Source organism: Pogoniulus pusillus, chromosome 35, assembly GCF_015220805.1.
Source record: "Pogoniulus pusillus isolate bPogPus1 chromosome 35, bPogPus1.pri, whole genome shotgun sequence".
Classification (NCBI taxonomy): Eukaryota; Metazoa; Chordata; class Aves; order Piciformes; family Lybiidae; genus Pogoniulus; species Pogoniulus pusillus.
The window spans coordinates 14539090-14555099 of NC_087298.1; the positions used below are offsets into that span (position 1 = coordinate 14539090).

Sequence of the window (16010 nt, forward strand, 5' to 3'; positions counted from 1 at the left end):
CACTGCAAGGGTCTAGGGGGGCAGGCAGGACTGAGTTCAGCAGGTGGTGTCTCTGCAGGTTTTGCTCTCCGGGGGTCCGGGGCCTCGTTTAATGACACCCCACAGGAGAGGGGATCCCCTCGAGGAACAGCATAAAAGTTATTGTATGTAAGAACCAAATCCATGAGGTATGTACACATATTTACAAGATGAAATGAAAGAGCCCAATTATTTACAACAAGAACTGTCTTTTACAGGTCTGTACATTCAGAAGTGATAGTGAAAACATATTTACAAGTGGTATCCAGCATCCGTGGGTGAGATGAAGATGGAAAAAGAAACAAAAGCAAAGAGCAAGGTGAGGGGCACTCTGTAGTCATAGACCCCTGTGGGGGAGGGATGGTAGACACCAGTGCTGGTCTGCCCAGACACTGTCCCTATCCCTTGGGGCAGCAGTGCATACCCCCTGGCACGTTGTGTCACAACCGAGATAGATGACAGATGGGAAGTGGCTGCTTTTCCTCCTCTTTTTCTCAGAATTGCTGATCTGTGTCCCCAGGATCTTTCTGGGTCATTTGTCTTCCTGCTGGTGCCAGTTACGTGGCCTCACCCTTTGCCCCCACAGCTGCTGAGGGTGGGCAGACTGGAAGCTGGGGAGTCTCTTAGCAACCTGGGAAAGGTTAGAGCTCACTGAAGCGCACTGCTGGCTCCAGCTTGTGGGACAGGGCAGTGAGGACCTTGTCGAATTTTTCATAGCGCTCAGCCCTGGCTGCTTTCAGCCCCACGGCTGCCCCAGAGCAGGCGCAGTTGGAACTCAGTGCTGAAGACCTCCAGCAGCTCTGCTCTGCCCTGGAAACCTGCAGAGAGTGAGAGTCAGTTTCCTGGGATGGGGACCCTGGGCCCATGGGGATGGTCCCCATGCTGCTGCTGGCCTGAAGCTGCACACTGGAAATGTGACAGAGGGAAAGGGGTCTGCCATGCCTATCACTTACCCTGCAGTTTCACTTCAGCATTGGTGTGGTAGATACCACCATGGTGGGCCACCATCCGTGCCCGCCTCAAGGTGGGCCATGACCACCTCCACACCATTGTCAGTGGTCTCCCAGAGCTCAGGGCTATCTGTCAAAGCCTCATCCCGCTCCAGAAGAGTCACAAGAGGCATGATGTGGGGAAAGGTCGTGTTGGTCAGTGGCGGACCTTCTGTGGAGAGAGGCACCCTGAGAACCCCAAGCAGCCCTTGAAGCCCTGCACCCCCTTTTACTCTGCTCCAGCACCGTGGAACACTCACATGGCCACCCAGGCCCACTAGCACCATGCTGTCAGGAGAGGCTTTAAGGCTCAGCTGTAGCACAACAGCAGCTGTGGCTTTGCAATCACTGTGGCCCAGGGCCATCACCTTGTTCAATGCCAGCTATCCCTGAGCACTGCTATCCCTGCTCAGGCTGTGCTCATGCTTGCCAGAGCTGCAACATGGAGCAGGATTTTAGAACCCTGATGAGTGGGTGTTGGGGAAGATGAAAAACCACGTTTCTCCAACTGGCCACCCTGTCCTCTTGGCTTAGCCTGCACCGCCATATGAGCCTGAGGGTTTGGGCTCATCTGAGTTGTGTTTTGTGTCCAGCTGTTGGTTTTATTTATGAAACACTTCCTTGTGAAGGAATGGGCAAGCAAGGCTGAATGGGTCCTGCTGGGTGTTGGGGAGGTCCAGCTGCCACAGAGGAAGCATCTGGCACTGGCTAGGAAGGGTCAGAGCTCTCAAAACATGTCCCACTCCAGTGAGGCTGTGCCTGCACAAAGCGGGAAGGAGCAGGCAGGCAGGGGAAAGGGAGTGTCTCCCGTTACCTTTCCCTTCGTTCAGGCTCTTCAGGATGGCTTCAGCTTCTTCTCGTAGAGGATTGCGCCCTCTGTGTGCCGCTGCCGCAGGGACTATCCAAGTCTGCTCCAGCCGGGTAATCTGAAAGTAGATGGAGCAGATGGAGAGTGCTGGAGGTGGCACAGCCACCAGGTACCAAACTCTGGAATCACAGGGCACTCACAGAGGTGCACAGTCTGGCCCTGGAACCATGGCCCCTAAAACTCTTCTTCCGAAAAAGAGCCTTCTCCACCCAGCATTTGTGGCCAGAGACAGCACAACAGACACAGCACAACACTGGCAACAAGGCTAGGTTCAGGATTTCTCCCCTTCCTCATGCCCTAGGACAGCAGCTTCCCTGCAGTGCAACAGCCTTGAAGATGAGATGCAGGAATGGGGGCAGCCATTCCATCTCCTTTGTGCAGGCAAGAAACAAGACTTCCCAGATTGGCTTGATTTAAAAACTGAATTTTAAGCTCATTTCATATTCCAAAGGGAGCAGTGTGGCCTGGAGACACTGCTGCCACAGCCTTCAGACTGACTTGTATTGTACTAGAGGTCAGATTAATTTCCTCTCAGAAACACAGCCCAACTCAAAACAAAAAGCCAAAAAGCAGTCGGAGCCTGGTGGGAACTGGACTTTCTGTTCCATGGAGAGGATGGTTCTTCCTTTTCCCTATAACACCCTAGCAGATGTGGCCCAAACCTCCTACCCTGGCATTTTCCCCCTGCTCCCAACCTCAACAGGTGCCAGAGCTCCTAAGACACAGGGACAGGGTTGTGTTTTAGGTAAGGAGGCTGAGCCCAGGTCATGAAGCTGAAGGGAGCATCCTCATACCTGTGTCATTTCCAAGGCGTTCATCACAGATGCAAACTGAAACATGTTCCCCATGGTGCTCTTCAGCTCAGCAGCCAGCTGGATGGTTTTATGGAGTAGGGCTGCCCGTTCCTCCATGCTGCCTGTGCAGCCCCAGGATATCGACAGCAATCATGATGGACATGGTGGTGAAACCCTGACACAGGATGAGATGTGGAGCGAGGTCAGCACAGTGTGTCCTGGGGATGTTCCCAGGGCTTGGCCTGGAGCTTCTCCACCCCACGAGGTGCAGTGGATACCCTCCCACCCTATGCCAAGCTGGGGATACTCCAGAGGAGCTGGGCTGTGCTGTGCAAGGAGCCCAGTAGGCTCACTTCCACGTGCTGTGCCATACCGTTCCAGCAAGTCAAGACGGAGCTGGTGGCCATGGGGCAGGGTGATTAGTTCCATGCCGGAGCTCACCCCCATGAGCTGCTGCATCTCCCACTGACACGCCCAATATCCGTGCGACCTGGCAAGAAAGGTAAGCGCTCATTACACCTTTGTTAACTGAAGAGAGCTTGAACTATCCTTGGGCAACCTCTTGCCTCAGCCCTGCCTCTGCCTGCCCTGGCTGATGCAGTATGGCAGAGCCCCACAGGGATGATCCCTGTGAACCCCAGAGTGATCACGGGCAGCAGTGCCTATCCCTATCCCCACCCATACCAGGCAGTCCACTTTTGTGATGTGTTTGGCCACGTGTCTTCACATCCACCTCTGCCAGCAGCTCTTTGACCTTCTTGAGCACAGCCATCTCCAGGGGTTTGTTTTCCAGGGGGATAAGCAAGGACTGGAAAGCGATGGGGTTGAAGGATGAGGTTTGTCTCCACCACAGGAGGCACAAAGACCAGAAGTCCAGCTCTCCTTTTAGCCTCTTCCCTGCTTCAGCTTCCCCAGAGCTGTTCTCCACAGTCCCTCTCTGTCCTTTCTCCACCTTTAGCCTCTCCACGTAGCTCTTTGTTGGCAGCTGCTTGGTGTCATGGGTGGCCGTTCTCTGCTGATGGGTGAAGTGGGGTGGAGCTGGCAGTAGTGCCCCGTGTCTGAGTCGCTGTAGCTGTTCATGGAGGGCGAAGGGGAGGCATGGGCATACCCGTGGCAGGGAGGTGAGTGTGTGCTATAAGCAGGGTCTGGCAGAATTTTTGCTGTTGTTCCCTGGGCACAGCTGGGGCTCACTGGACCTTCTTATGACTGGAGAGGCTGGGGCAACCCCAGCCACTTGGCAGGCATGTGGTTTTAGCCGTGTAACTGTGGAGAGCAGAGATCTTGTTATCAGAACATGGAGACAGGCACATAGAGAAGAACCAACTGCGGAGCAGCCCAAGAGCCCATATGGGGTTTCCCTAGTGACACAGGAACTTTACAGTCAGCTTCATCCCCTTCCCCAGGTCCCTGCATCACATCTGTGCAAAGCTCAGCCTCATCCACACCCCCACTGTCCCATGTGATGAGGCATGATGCCTACCTGTACTGTAGGCAGGTGATGGTGGATTCTCTGAGATGGAGACATTGGAGAGTGCAGGTCTTGGATCTGGTCCACGCTGATGGCACAGTTGCGAACAATGTCTCTGTGGTGGGGCAGGGATACGCTGGGGAAGGAGCAGATGGGCTGGTTTAGTCCCTTTAAACAGGGACCAGTCAAGGACAGAAGGGCTGGGGATGAAGGTTTGCTGCCCCATCACCACCCCTCAGGTCATCCCCTTCTTTGACAACTACCCATGATGAGCTGAATCCATAACAAGCTTTAGTGGAGCAATCAGTAGGCAGTGCCTGCACATAGCTCAGAGAAGGAGTGGGTCAGTAACCTATATAAAGCAGAGACAGCTCTGCCTCTGGAAGCCTGGGCATATGGAGCAGAGAGGGATGCCTTGATACCAAGGTGGTGTGGCATGTCTCCAGGGTGCTGTGGGGAAGTGGCTCTGGCAACAAAGTTGTTGGGAATAGTTTTCTGGGGTTTACTGCTAGGTGGAATCTGATGCTGTGTGCATTACTCTATTTCTACTTGAGAGCTGTAGTGGGGATGGTGAGCTGTTACTCTGGCCTAAAGCTAAGGAGATGTGAAAAGTGCCTGTAATTTGGACTTGGAACTCAACAGATGCTTGGGTTGGTGAGATGCAGTGTGTGCACTCAAGGAGCCTGCACAGCAATCAAAGATGTCTTGGGCTGGTGGGCAAGCAACTGTGGTTTAATGCAAACACCATTTTTCAGTGCTGTGTCTGAGGGGGCCGTGAGCACAGGGAGGATGGCAAGGAGGCATGGCAGGCAATTCACTGCTGTCTCTGCCACAGATGAGGGTTAGGCTGCCTCACCTGGAGTACTGTGTACAGTTCTGGGAGACCCAACACAAGAAGGACACTGAACTTTTGGAGCGAGTCCAGAATAGGGTCACAAAGATGATCAGAGGGCTGGAGCAGCTCTGCTGTGAGGACAGGCTACAAGAGTTGGGGCTCTGCAGCCTGGAGAAGAGGAGGCTTCAAGAAGACCTTATAGTAGCCTTCCAGTATCTGAAGGGAGACATACAGGAAGGCTGGGGAGGGACTATTTACAAAGGTCTTGTGTTGGAGAAATTCTTGTTAGCACCAGCACACAAAGAATAAAAACATGAGCAACCCCGTGCTGGGAACGTCTTTGGTTCCCAGATAGTTCAGGAAATCGAGCTGTAAACAACTAAGCACCCCACACACAGCTGCAGTGGGCAGAGACTACATAACCAAGGGGCTGGAGTGGGTGGTGATGGAGGCTGACCCTTAGAATGTTGTGATAAGTTAACCTATGCACACCTTACATGTAACTCTGGACCCTCTGACTGTAACCAATCTTGGTGAACACGCCTCTTGCTAGAAGTGCATATAAGTCACTGTATCAAGGAAATAAAGGGATTTGACCATCTAACCATAGTGGTGAACAAAGAGTCATCTTCCCATAGCGCTCCACCTAACGTGTTTTCCGACAGTCTTGTAATGACAGGATGAAGGGTAATGGGTTTAAACTGGAGGAGGGGAGATTGAAACTAGATGTCAGGAAGGGGTTCTTTACTGTGAGAGTGGTGAGATACTGGCACAGGTTGCCCAGGGAGGTTGTGGCTGCTCCCTCCTTGGAGGTGTTCAAGGCCAGGTTGGATGAGGCCTTCAGCAACCTGTTCTAGTGGGAGGTGTCCCTGCCTATGGTGGGGGTTGGAACTAGATGATCTTTGAGGTCCCTTCCAACCTAAACCATTCTATCATTTTATGATGTGCTCAGTATCTTGTGCTGTGCCCTTGCAAAGGGGAGGATGAGAGAGCAGCAGTGGTAATGGGCTTGGGGAAGTCTGAGTTGTGAGGAAAGACTGCTGGATCCAAGCTTTTCTTCTGGAAGCACACGTACTCTTTTACAAGTCCTGATGTTTTCTTTTTTCCTGCCATAGCAGCTAGCACATTGTCTCCCTGATCTTAAGCTGAGAAGGATGGGGCAGTGAGAAAGTGACTTTGTTCAGTGATAGGCTGTGTCCCGCTGGGGAGGGCAAAGGCAGATGGGTCTCCCTTCAGCTGTTGTGTGTGACTCTGCCTTCCTTGCCCAGGCACTGAATGGCCTGGGGCTTCTGAAACAAGCCATGGAAAGGAAATGCCTTCCACCTCCAGAGTAGCAAAACTGCTCCAAGGTTAACCTAAGCAAGATCAGCTGTGTGGAGGATGTGATCTGGGAACTGTGTGGACCCCCATCAGCACAACTCTGCTGGTTGCCTCCTGCTCATCAGGCTTTCAGCTCTGCAAATACTCCAGCTGAATAGAAAGTGATCTAAAACTATAGTGTCCCTTCAAATCAAAACTGACAAATGCCCTCTTGATGGCTGGCCTGACTCTCCCCTTACATCTGCCTGGGAGAGCTTGGCTCCCTTGCTCTGACAGGCCCTGACTTGCTGGTAGTCCTGGACTGGCTAATTGTAAAATGCTTTCTGGCTTCTAGCCTGTGATGCTCAAGTCATGTCTGCTCACTGGGTATCTGTGGTAGCTGAGCATGCTTGGCAGCGGACCTGGGAGAAAAACCCCAATTCCAGCTGGGTACCGGTTCTTTTCCCCCTTACCTTTGCTGTCTCTCGTCCATCCCTGATCTCAAATTCCAGCCCTGCACCCCAGAAGCAGGGACCAAGCATGGTCCTGGCTCTTTCTCAGAAGCTGGTCCTCTACCCAGCTGGGCTGGGACAACACCACATTCTCACCTGGTTGGCCCCCCTCAGCCCTGGTGATCTTGTCTGCTGTCAGACCATCTGTCATGGTGATGCTCCTCCTCTTCATGTGTCCCCCTTTCTGGGTGGTGGGGCTGTGGGTACCCCCATGCTTGCCGTTGGCCAGCCCATAGCTGGCTTCCAGGTAGCGCAGGGGGAAGGTGCGGTTGATGGGGCAGTAGACAATGGCTCCGCTCTGCTCCGAGATGGCCCTTGCGGTTACCCACATAGAAGCGGACGAGGGCAGGCACGTTGTCAAAGCTCTCCTGCTCGAAGAGGTACTGGACATGGGTTTGGCCCTCATTGGATTTGACTGTCACCTTGTTGATTTTTGAAGTGGAGGGGCTCATTGTGCCAGCGGCATGTCCAGCACATAGTCACCCAGGCTGGTGAGGGAGTCACGGATAAGGAAGTCACCGTTCCTCTGCACAAGGCTTTCTGATACCTAGTGGGAGATGGGGCAGTAGCTCAGGCATGGCCACATGCTTGTGACCACACTGGATGGGACTAGGAGGTATGAGCAGAGATGCTCCCACTGGGACATTGGCGTGCTCCCCACGTGCCGGCTCTGAGCCACAGGAGGGCATTTTCTGTGGCAAAAGCAGGCAGCTCGAGCTAGTGAAGTCCTTGCCCCAGAGGCTTCTCAGGAGGACAAGCTGCTGGTTTTGTGTAACTTCGAGGTGCTGTCCCTGAGCAGTTCCAAGCAAAGAGTACTCACAGCCACCCACCTTCCCCTCCTCACCTCTCGGGGGATGCGGCCATGGTACCAAGCGTGGCTGCGCAGGTCAGTGCTGCTCAGCTTCAACTCCTCTTCCAGCTCCTTGTGAAGCTTCTCGGGTGATGAATCAAGGATGTATTTCTCTTTGGAGAACTGTACAGGGAAGGAGAGAGCATCAGCCAGTGCAACAGGAAAGGTCTGACCCTAGGGTGGCCTGGCAGGGTCCCCATGTGAAGACTGTGAGACCCTCCATGGCATGGGGCACCGGTGATGCCACTTGCCAAGAGCAAACCTGTTCTCAGGGGACATGTAACTGAGATCTATGTGTGAGCATCGCTGCTTGTGGCAAAGGATGTGGATGGGGTCATGTGCCTGCTGATCATCAGCTCCTGCCATCACCAATACTTGGAGGGGGGTACCCTAGTGGCATCTCCTCGTCATGTCTGACTACTCTTGCCCCTGGCATGCTGCTCCTGTCCCAATTCAGATCTTAGTGTCAGGCAGGAGGAAAACCTGGACCCAGCTCACTCTCAAACATCCCTACAGCTGATCCACTGCAGGGAAGCACTTTTCAAAGGGAAATCTGGCATTATTCTTCCTCCTTAAAACATCCACTGTGGTCCCTCCTCCAAAGGATTAACTTGCTCTATATAGGCTGGCATGAAATAGTAAATGACAAATATGAAGAGAACCTTCTACACTGAAATTAGCTTTTACTGGCACTGGGTGCACCTAAGCCTGGAGGAGCAACTTGCCCCTTTCCTTAGAGAGTTAAAGGAGCACAGAACCATAGAATGGTTTAGGTTATAAAGGACCTCTAAAGGTCATCTAGTTCCAACCCCCACTGCAGGTCAGCAGGGACATCCTCAGCTAGATCAGGCTGCTCAGAGTCCTGTCAGCCTCAACTTGGATCTCCAGGGGTGAAACCTCAACCACTTCCCTGGGCAACCCGTTCCAGTGTTGCCACAGATGGCAATCATGTCTCCTGCTGGCTGGAGCCGTCCACACTCTTTTCCTGTCTCTTGGCCAGCATTCTCAAAAAGCAGCTGAGGATGCTGAGTTGCCAGCACAGTGAGCCAGTGCTTGTTTGGGGAGGCTTAGCACAGGCTGGAGGTTGATAACCTGCAGGACACTGCTCTGGCACTGGCAGAGGAGCACGTTGGCACTCATGGCTGCCTTGCATGGCACCTGGTTCTCCAGAGCACTGGGGACTGCAGTCCCATGCCAACACACTGGGCCTGCCTTGGAGTGACCCCTTTGCCCATCACCCTCATTCTCTGTATCCCATACTGATGCACTCTGCCTCTTCCAGTATTCGTGAGAATACTATAGGAGAAAGTGGTAAAGCACTGCACTGCTCTCTTTTCTTGCACCCACTGCTCTGAGGGTGCTTTTGGGACTCCACTGAGCCCCTTGGGTGGGTGCCTGATCCCAGCAGTGATAGCTGCACTCATCAGCCAAGACCAAGACAGTGATGCTACCTCAAGAAACTTTACTTCAACCTGGGGAGGGGCAAAGGAAGTTGCAAAGGTCTGTACTCTCCAGGGCTTGCCCTCACCAGGCCCGTTCCTCCCTTCTCAGCTCCTGTTGAGTCAAAAACATGAACAGGTGAAATGGCCTGTAAAAACAGTACAGATTGAACTCAGACTTGGTCATTCAGCTCTGCTTACCCTCCCCATGAGAGGGTCCCGCTCACCAGAACTGCAGGGACCTGAGCTGGGGAGATGTGTGAGTTGTCTGAGTGAGAGTCACGGGGCAGCTGAGCACTTGGCCTACCACTCTGGGCACCTCAGAGAGGCAAACCACCCTGAGCTGCTGAACCCCGTTAGAACAAATGGCAGCTGCCTCCCGAGGGGCTGAGGCTGAGCAAATGCCGTTCTCCTTGACAACCCATCCACTGCCAGTAAGCAGACCTGGCTTGATGGTGTGGGCCTTTCCTGAGCAGGGGCTCACCCCAAACTCTGGGGCAGGGAGGGGAACTGCTGGAGCCTCTCCTGTCTGTACAGGCTAAAACCATTGGAGCTGAGCGTGGAATTAGCTGACACTCCCCCATCCCCTGATGCCCCTGGAGGCAGGATTTAGTGCCTGTTCTGTTCAGCATTGGTACATCTATTTTTTCCCCCAAGTCCTCCCCATGCAAATGGCTAGATAATACACACAAACGCAGCTAAGCAGGTGGCCGGCATCTCCAAAGCTGGGTTCGGGCAACAGGCAGGCTGGTATTCATATCAGAAGGCAGCTGCCAAGCTATGAGGAGGAACAGGAGGTTTGTGAGACGAGGAGGGTTTGCATCTCGCAGTGGAAGGAAGGAGGCAGTCATGAGCAGAGGGTGCTGTAGGTCATCTCCAGCCGTGTGGAGGGCACTATTCCTTTGGCTCCTTGACTGGGCAATGAATGATGGAATCATGGAATCATAGAATCAATCATTTTGGAAAGGACCCCTGAGATCATCAGGGTCCAACCATTGGCCCTACTCTACACAGTTCACCCCGAAACCATATCCCCAAGTATCACACCTAAAATACCTTTAAACACATCCGGGAATGGTGACTCCACCACCTCCCTGGCAGCCCATTCCAATGCCTGACCACTCTTTGCTGTGAAAATTTTTTTCTAACTTCCAGTCTAAACTTACTGTGGCACAGCTTGGGGCCATTCCTCTTGTTTTATCGCTAATTACCTGTAAGAGACCAGCACCAGCCTCTCTACAACAGAGAAGGGCGACGAGGCTGGTGAGAGGCCTTGAGCACAAGCCCTGTGAGGAGAGGCTGAGGGAGCTGGGATTGTTTAGCCTGGAGAAGAGGAGGCTCAGGGGTGACCTTATTGCTGTCTACAACTACCTGAGGGGTGGTTGTGGCCTGGAGGAGGTTGCTCTCTTCTCTCAGGTGGCCAGCACCAGAACGAGAGGACACAGCCTCAGGCTGTGCCAGGGGAGATTTAGGCTGGAGGTGAGGAGAAAGTTCTTCCCCTGAGAGAGTCATTGGACACTGGAATGGGCTGCCCGGGGAGGTGGTGGAGTCGCCGTCCCCTGGGGCACTTCAAGGCAGGATTGGACGTGGCACTTGGTGCCATGGTCTAGCCTTGAGCTCTGTGGTAAAGGGTTGGACTTGATGATCTGTGAAGTCTCTTCCAACCCCTGATGATACTGTGATACTGTGATACTCTTAGCCTCCTCTTTTTCAAACTAAACAGACGCAGCTCCTTCAGTCACTCTTCATAACATTTATTCTCCGGGCCCTTTACCAGCTTTGTTGCCCTCCTCTGCACTTGCTGCAGCACTTCAATGTCTCTCTTGTAGTGAGGTGTACAAAACTGGACACAATACTGGAGGTGTGGCCTCAGCAGTGCTGAGTACAGGGGAATAATCACCTCTCTGCTCCTGCTGGACACAGCATTTCTAATCCAAGCCAGGATGCCACTGCTTTTCTTGGCTACCTGGGCAACAGTGCTGGCTCATCTTCAGCTTCTTGTTGATTAGAACCCCCAGAACTGCCTCAAGCCTGCAGTGTTGCATGGGGTTGTTGTGGCTCAAGTGCAGGATGTGGTACTTGGCCTTGTTGAAGCTCATCCTGTTAACATTGGCCCCACTGATCCAATTATGTCCTAGTCTCTCTGCAGAGCCTCCCTACCCTTTTGCAGATCAACACTCGCACCTAACTTGACCTCATCTACGAGATGAGATCTGATTTGCAAGGGCCAGCAAAATGCCAGTGCTTGGGGTGACTGTGTGGCTATCATAATCTGGGAGATATCAGGAGACTGATAATGTGAATGCCCTTTTCCACGGTGTGACATGATTCTGGAGATCAATCCTCATTGTGTGTCTCTCACACTCTTCCAACGTGCACTAGTTGCTGATGACGTTACCTGGCTGCTCCCCTCTCTGCAGGGGGAGCTGGGCTCACCACAAGCTTCAGTGCAAAAGACCCATTGTGCTGTGGAGGAATGTTCTCCCTCCAGCTGAGTCCTTCATCAGTGATCTATTTCCCTTTGCTCTGCTTGGTAGCATGTCTCAGAGGAGGCCAGCTTCCAGGTTGTCAGCTGGCTGGGTGCTGTGGCACAGGCATTGGGGACAAGGCACAAGCATGGGCAAGGTGGTGCAGGCCAGCTGAGCACTGTAATGTAAGTGGATGTCTAAACACTGTTGCTGAAAAGGGCACTGATTGGCACTCCCAGCTGCATCAAGGCAGCATCAAAAAGATGTACAGCCTGACATGAGATCTTGCATACTAGTAGATTGGGTGGGGGGAAAAGCCTTGACTTCCACTAGCACCTATCTCTAATGTGTGATGCTGGCCTCCTGCATGGAGAGCCCTAAGGCCTCGTGCAAATAATCAGGAAGAAACAGAGATTAGAGTAAGGGACTATGATACTAACCAGTCCAGATGCCAGGTACCACCCAAATGATTTTGTCCACTTCATGTTATCACAAAGAAAAAATTCCACCATAAACAACCCTGAAGCTGCTATGGGTTTGCTCTTAGTCTGCATGCCCTGCCCTGTGAGACAGTCTGTCCTACCTTACAATGTCTCTGGGCATCAAAATAGTCTCTTGAGAAGACACCAGCCCACCTATCTCACCTCATAGGTAACTGAAGGGCATCTCTTGGGTACATCATATCTCTATTAGTCCTCACTGAAAGCAGATCTTGGCTCTAGATATTTGCTCTGGCATTCAAAGCCCTTCCTAGGACTGGTTCTGGCTAACAGCAGGGTCTCATCTTCCCTTGTTTGTGATCCGTTGTGGCAGCTCTGGAGCAATTATGTCTGGTTGACAGGGGCAGAGTGCAGTTGAGGTTGATGACCAGGAATATATGGGTGCTCTAAGGTGGGACAAGTGCTCAGGTTGTGGGATGGGGTAGTCACATGCACTGATATGACTGTCTTGGGGGAGTGGGTCCTCCAGTGCACTGATGTGTTGTATGTATATTTCCGTCATCTATATATTTACTTATCTCACTCCAAGACAGCGACAGTGGCTGGTGCTGCATCCCTTTTCGAAGCTGCTATTGGCCAGAAATGATTTCAGTGCTTCTCAGGCTGGGTGCACTGCCATTGGCGGTGAGCCAAGGGATGCGGCTGTCAGCTGGAAGTGCTCCAGTCATTCATGGGGACTTCAGTGTGTGCTTTCGATGGATGCAAATAGATGGTGAAAGGATCTATGGGAGCCAGGTGAATATTTAGGGCTTTGCTTTTAACTCTTTCTGGCATTGGGATGGAGTGCACTCCATCTCCTCTCCCATCCCTATGAGAGCCAGATGCCCACCTATCTGCCTTGTTCTGGGAGCAGCCTGCTGAAAGCACCCCATGGCTCCCGGCGATACGTGGTCCAAGGGCTGCTGGCACTAGGGCACATCACCCTGTGTGCTCAGTCACTTTAGGACAACCAGGAAGCTTTCTGGTTTTCCTTCTTACCCCCTGACTAGCAATCAAAATCCCTGGCTTTGCACTGTAATCAGCCGCAATCATGACAAGACTTGAAATGCTGCTTCTAGGCTGTGTCTTACCCAGCATAATCTCTAAAGCTCGGAGCCTACCTCACTCAGCAGGAGTACTGAATAAAGACTGCCAGTTTCCCTGGCTGCCAGCTCCTTTCTAACTTGCAGTACAGCTCTTGCTTCTGACTGGAGTCTACTTGGCTCTTGCAATCCTTAACACCTCTGCTCTCTAACTTGGTAAATGAGGGAACCAATCCCCAGTGCCATGCCCCTCTTGTGCAAACGGCTTAGTTAAAAAATAAGACACCTAGACTTGTAACCAGACAGTGGCGGTGCTGAAAGCATCACAGAAAAGGTGATGGATCCCATCTTTCTCCCCACTGGTCAGACCTGTCCCAGTGACACTAAGGCCAAGAAGCTGTGCATTCGTCTGGGCTCTGTCTCTCCTCTGTGATGCTCCCAGCAGATGCCATCTTCTGGGCGATGTTAAATGCTCTCTTTCATAAAGTCTGCTGCAGGTGAGGGCTCCCTTCAGAGACTTGTCGAAACTGCTACTCTGAGGGGATAAGGCGGCTTTAGCCCTGTGGCCTTGGCTGCAGAGGGGTCGAGCTCTGCCCCGTGACCCGGTGCTTGGCTCACCGCACACTCAATCTCCCTGAGGAACGCAGGTGGGCGCGCAGCCTGCACCCAGCCCTAACGGCTCCGTGATGCTAGGGACAGCGGGGCTCCCTGGCAAGGCCCCCCCCACCTCACACTCACTCTCCGGTGCTGCAGCCCTTCAGGCCGGGGCTGCCGCACGGCCGGGGTGGGGCCTGTGCCCTGGGGCGCTTCCCCCCTGGCTGACGAGCGCCCGCCGCCTTCCCCAGCGGCGCCGCGGGGTCTGTGCGCGGGGCAGCCGCGTCTCCCGTGTGCTCGCGCATCCCAGCTCACCTGGACCTGCATGAAGGAGCCGCGGTAAAAGCAGCAGGCGGCGGCTGACAGGGCGCTCCACAGGCTACATCGCTCCGTCATGGCGCGGCGCGCTCGGCCGGGGCGATCCCGGTCCGGTCCGGCCCAGCCCGGGCTGCGCCGTTGCCCCCGCCGCCGCCGCCGGCTTCAATTTCAGCCGCTTCCCCGATTACCTCATCCCTTGTCGGCGGCGGGGGGCGGCACCGGCGCGGCAGCTCCGCCCTGGTCCCACCTCGGCCCGCCCCGCCGCCGCGGACCCGGGGGAAGCGGAAACCCGCGGTACTAGCGCTCGTCGAGCAATTCTGAGAGGAAATGGCGCCCCTGAAGGGGACCAGCACCCTGCTTTCCTGTGCCTTGAGGGGGCACAGCACGGCAGCTGCCTGTGCCCTGAGGGTAACTGGTTCCTCTGAGGAACCCAGCTCCTCAGAGGAAGACCCAGCACCCTCGAGGGAACCAGGCATCTCTGAGGAGACCCAGCTACCCCGGCTGCTGATGCTCTGAGAGAAACTGGCTCCAAGGGTATGAGACACCTATCCCCATCCTTAATCCACCTACTCTCCTCAGGGATTCACTTGAGTCAGGGACAGTCTCATCCCTGATTTACATTTAATTAAGGCTCTGCTTCATATTAATTAAGGCTATGGTTTCACGTATGGGACATGCAAAGCAGTGCTGGTGACTCAAAGCATTGCTCCATCAGCAACTCCATAAAACCTCCTCCAATCCCCTGTCTGCACCCACCGCTGGGGCACTGCCCCATGCACAAGGATGGGCTGGGAGTTCCCAAGTACCTTGAGCCTGCTCCTACTTCACACATCTGGTCGCCCTCCAGGTCTATCCCATATTGGCACAGTCTGAATTTGGCCATGCTTTGGTGCCAAAGGGGCAGGCTGTGAGCTTGGAGAGGTATTTCGGCTGCCACCAACTAAAGAGCCCTGCTAATTAATTCAAAGGAGCCCTTCACATCCCCAGACAGGGAGGCAGGCAGCCAGGGCTGGTGAGGTACAGCTCCTCTGCACAGAACAAAGGCAGCTCTGGGTCCACACCCTGCCCCTGGTTTTGCAGGGAGAGAGGAGACAGAAAGCAAGTTTGGAGGAGGACAAGGCTGAAGCATGAAGGAAGGCGATCAGCATTGCAGCCTGCATGCAGGGAACACAGAGCGATGGACGCTCACAAATCCCATGGGTGTAGGTCTGCAGCCGTGGGACGATGGGTGGGAAGCATGAGCTCTTTCTTCTTGCATCGTGCCAAGAGACAGACCAAATGGCAGTGTGCAGGAAGACACTGCTCTGAAAGTATCCGATGGTTAATCATCCTCCTGCCAAGGCTATTGCTAAAGAAGTAAGCAGGAGCCTCATGAGGCAATACCCTCCAGCTGTGCCTGTGCTGCCTTTGTGCAGGGAAAAGATGAGAACTTCCAACTGAACTCTTGCAGGAACCCACAACGGCTTTACTGGCTGCTGCTCTCCCAAAGGGCAGTGTTGCTCTATCACTTCTTTGCCCGTGCAAGGGCCAAAGCTAAGCTGGCTGGGATGCTAGCAAAGCCAGGCATGTGGATCTCCCAGGCAGCTTGGAACACCAACCCTTAGGCTATCGTTAAAACACATTAATTACTAAGTGCTTATTGATTATGCTTTCTGCCCCTCCCTATCTCCTGATCGCACCTCTAATTACCACAGGCTTGGTCATGGAAGAGCTAGCCCTGGCTCAAGGACTGGTATTTGGCAGTTCCTTGGTGCACGTCTGAACACAGACCTGCCTGTAAGTCTTTGCAGCGTGTCCTCTCCCTTCTCCCGACTCTCTCCTTCACCTGCTCTTAATGCTGTCTTTCTTCTGCTCTCTCACAGCCAGGCACAATGCCTGCAATCAGCTGCAGTGCCCTTATCATGGTGGTCACTCACATCCCGAGTAACTGCTTCTTTGACTAAAGAACTGCTGTCACTGCAGCCATCAGTTGTTTCTGTGACTGAAGGGAAGTGGCATATAAATCACAGCCCACCTTCCATGCTTGGACACCATGG

At 53.6% G+C, this 16010-nt stretch overlaps 1 protein-coding gene across 1 annotated transcript; it reads right to left on the bottom strand.

Annotated features, from left to right (window-relative positions):
- Positions 1-119: 119 nt before the first annotated feature.
- Positions 120-14175, bottom strand: SH2D3C (SH2 domain containing 3C). The gene is given in 24 exon segments (XM_064171435.1): positions 120-743; positions 745-836; positions 972-1032; positions 1034-1179; positions 1822-1848; positions 1851-1905; positions 1907-1933; positions 2670-2801; positions 2803-2844; positions 3033-3131; positions 3133-3159; positions 3354-3386; positions 3388-3677; positions 3680-3815; positions 3817-3932; positions 4150-4185; positions 4188-4273; positions 6880-6889; positions 6892-7096; positions 7098-7217; positions 7219-7251; positions 7253-7330; positions 7628-7756; positions 13972-14175. Coding segments are annotated over 24 exon segments (2145 nt in total). The 5' UTR covers positions 14053-14175; the 3' UTR covers positions 120-659.
- Positions 14176-16010: the final 1835 nt, after the last annotated feature.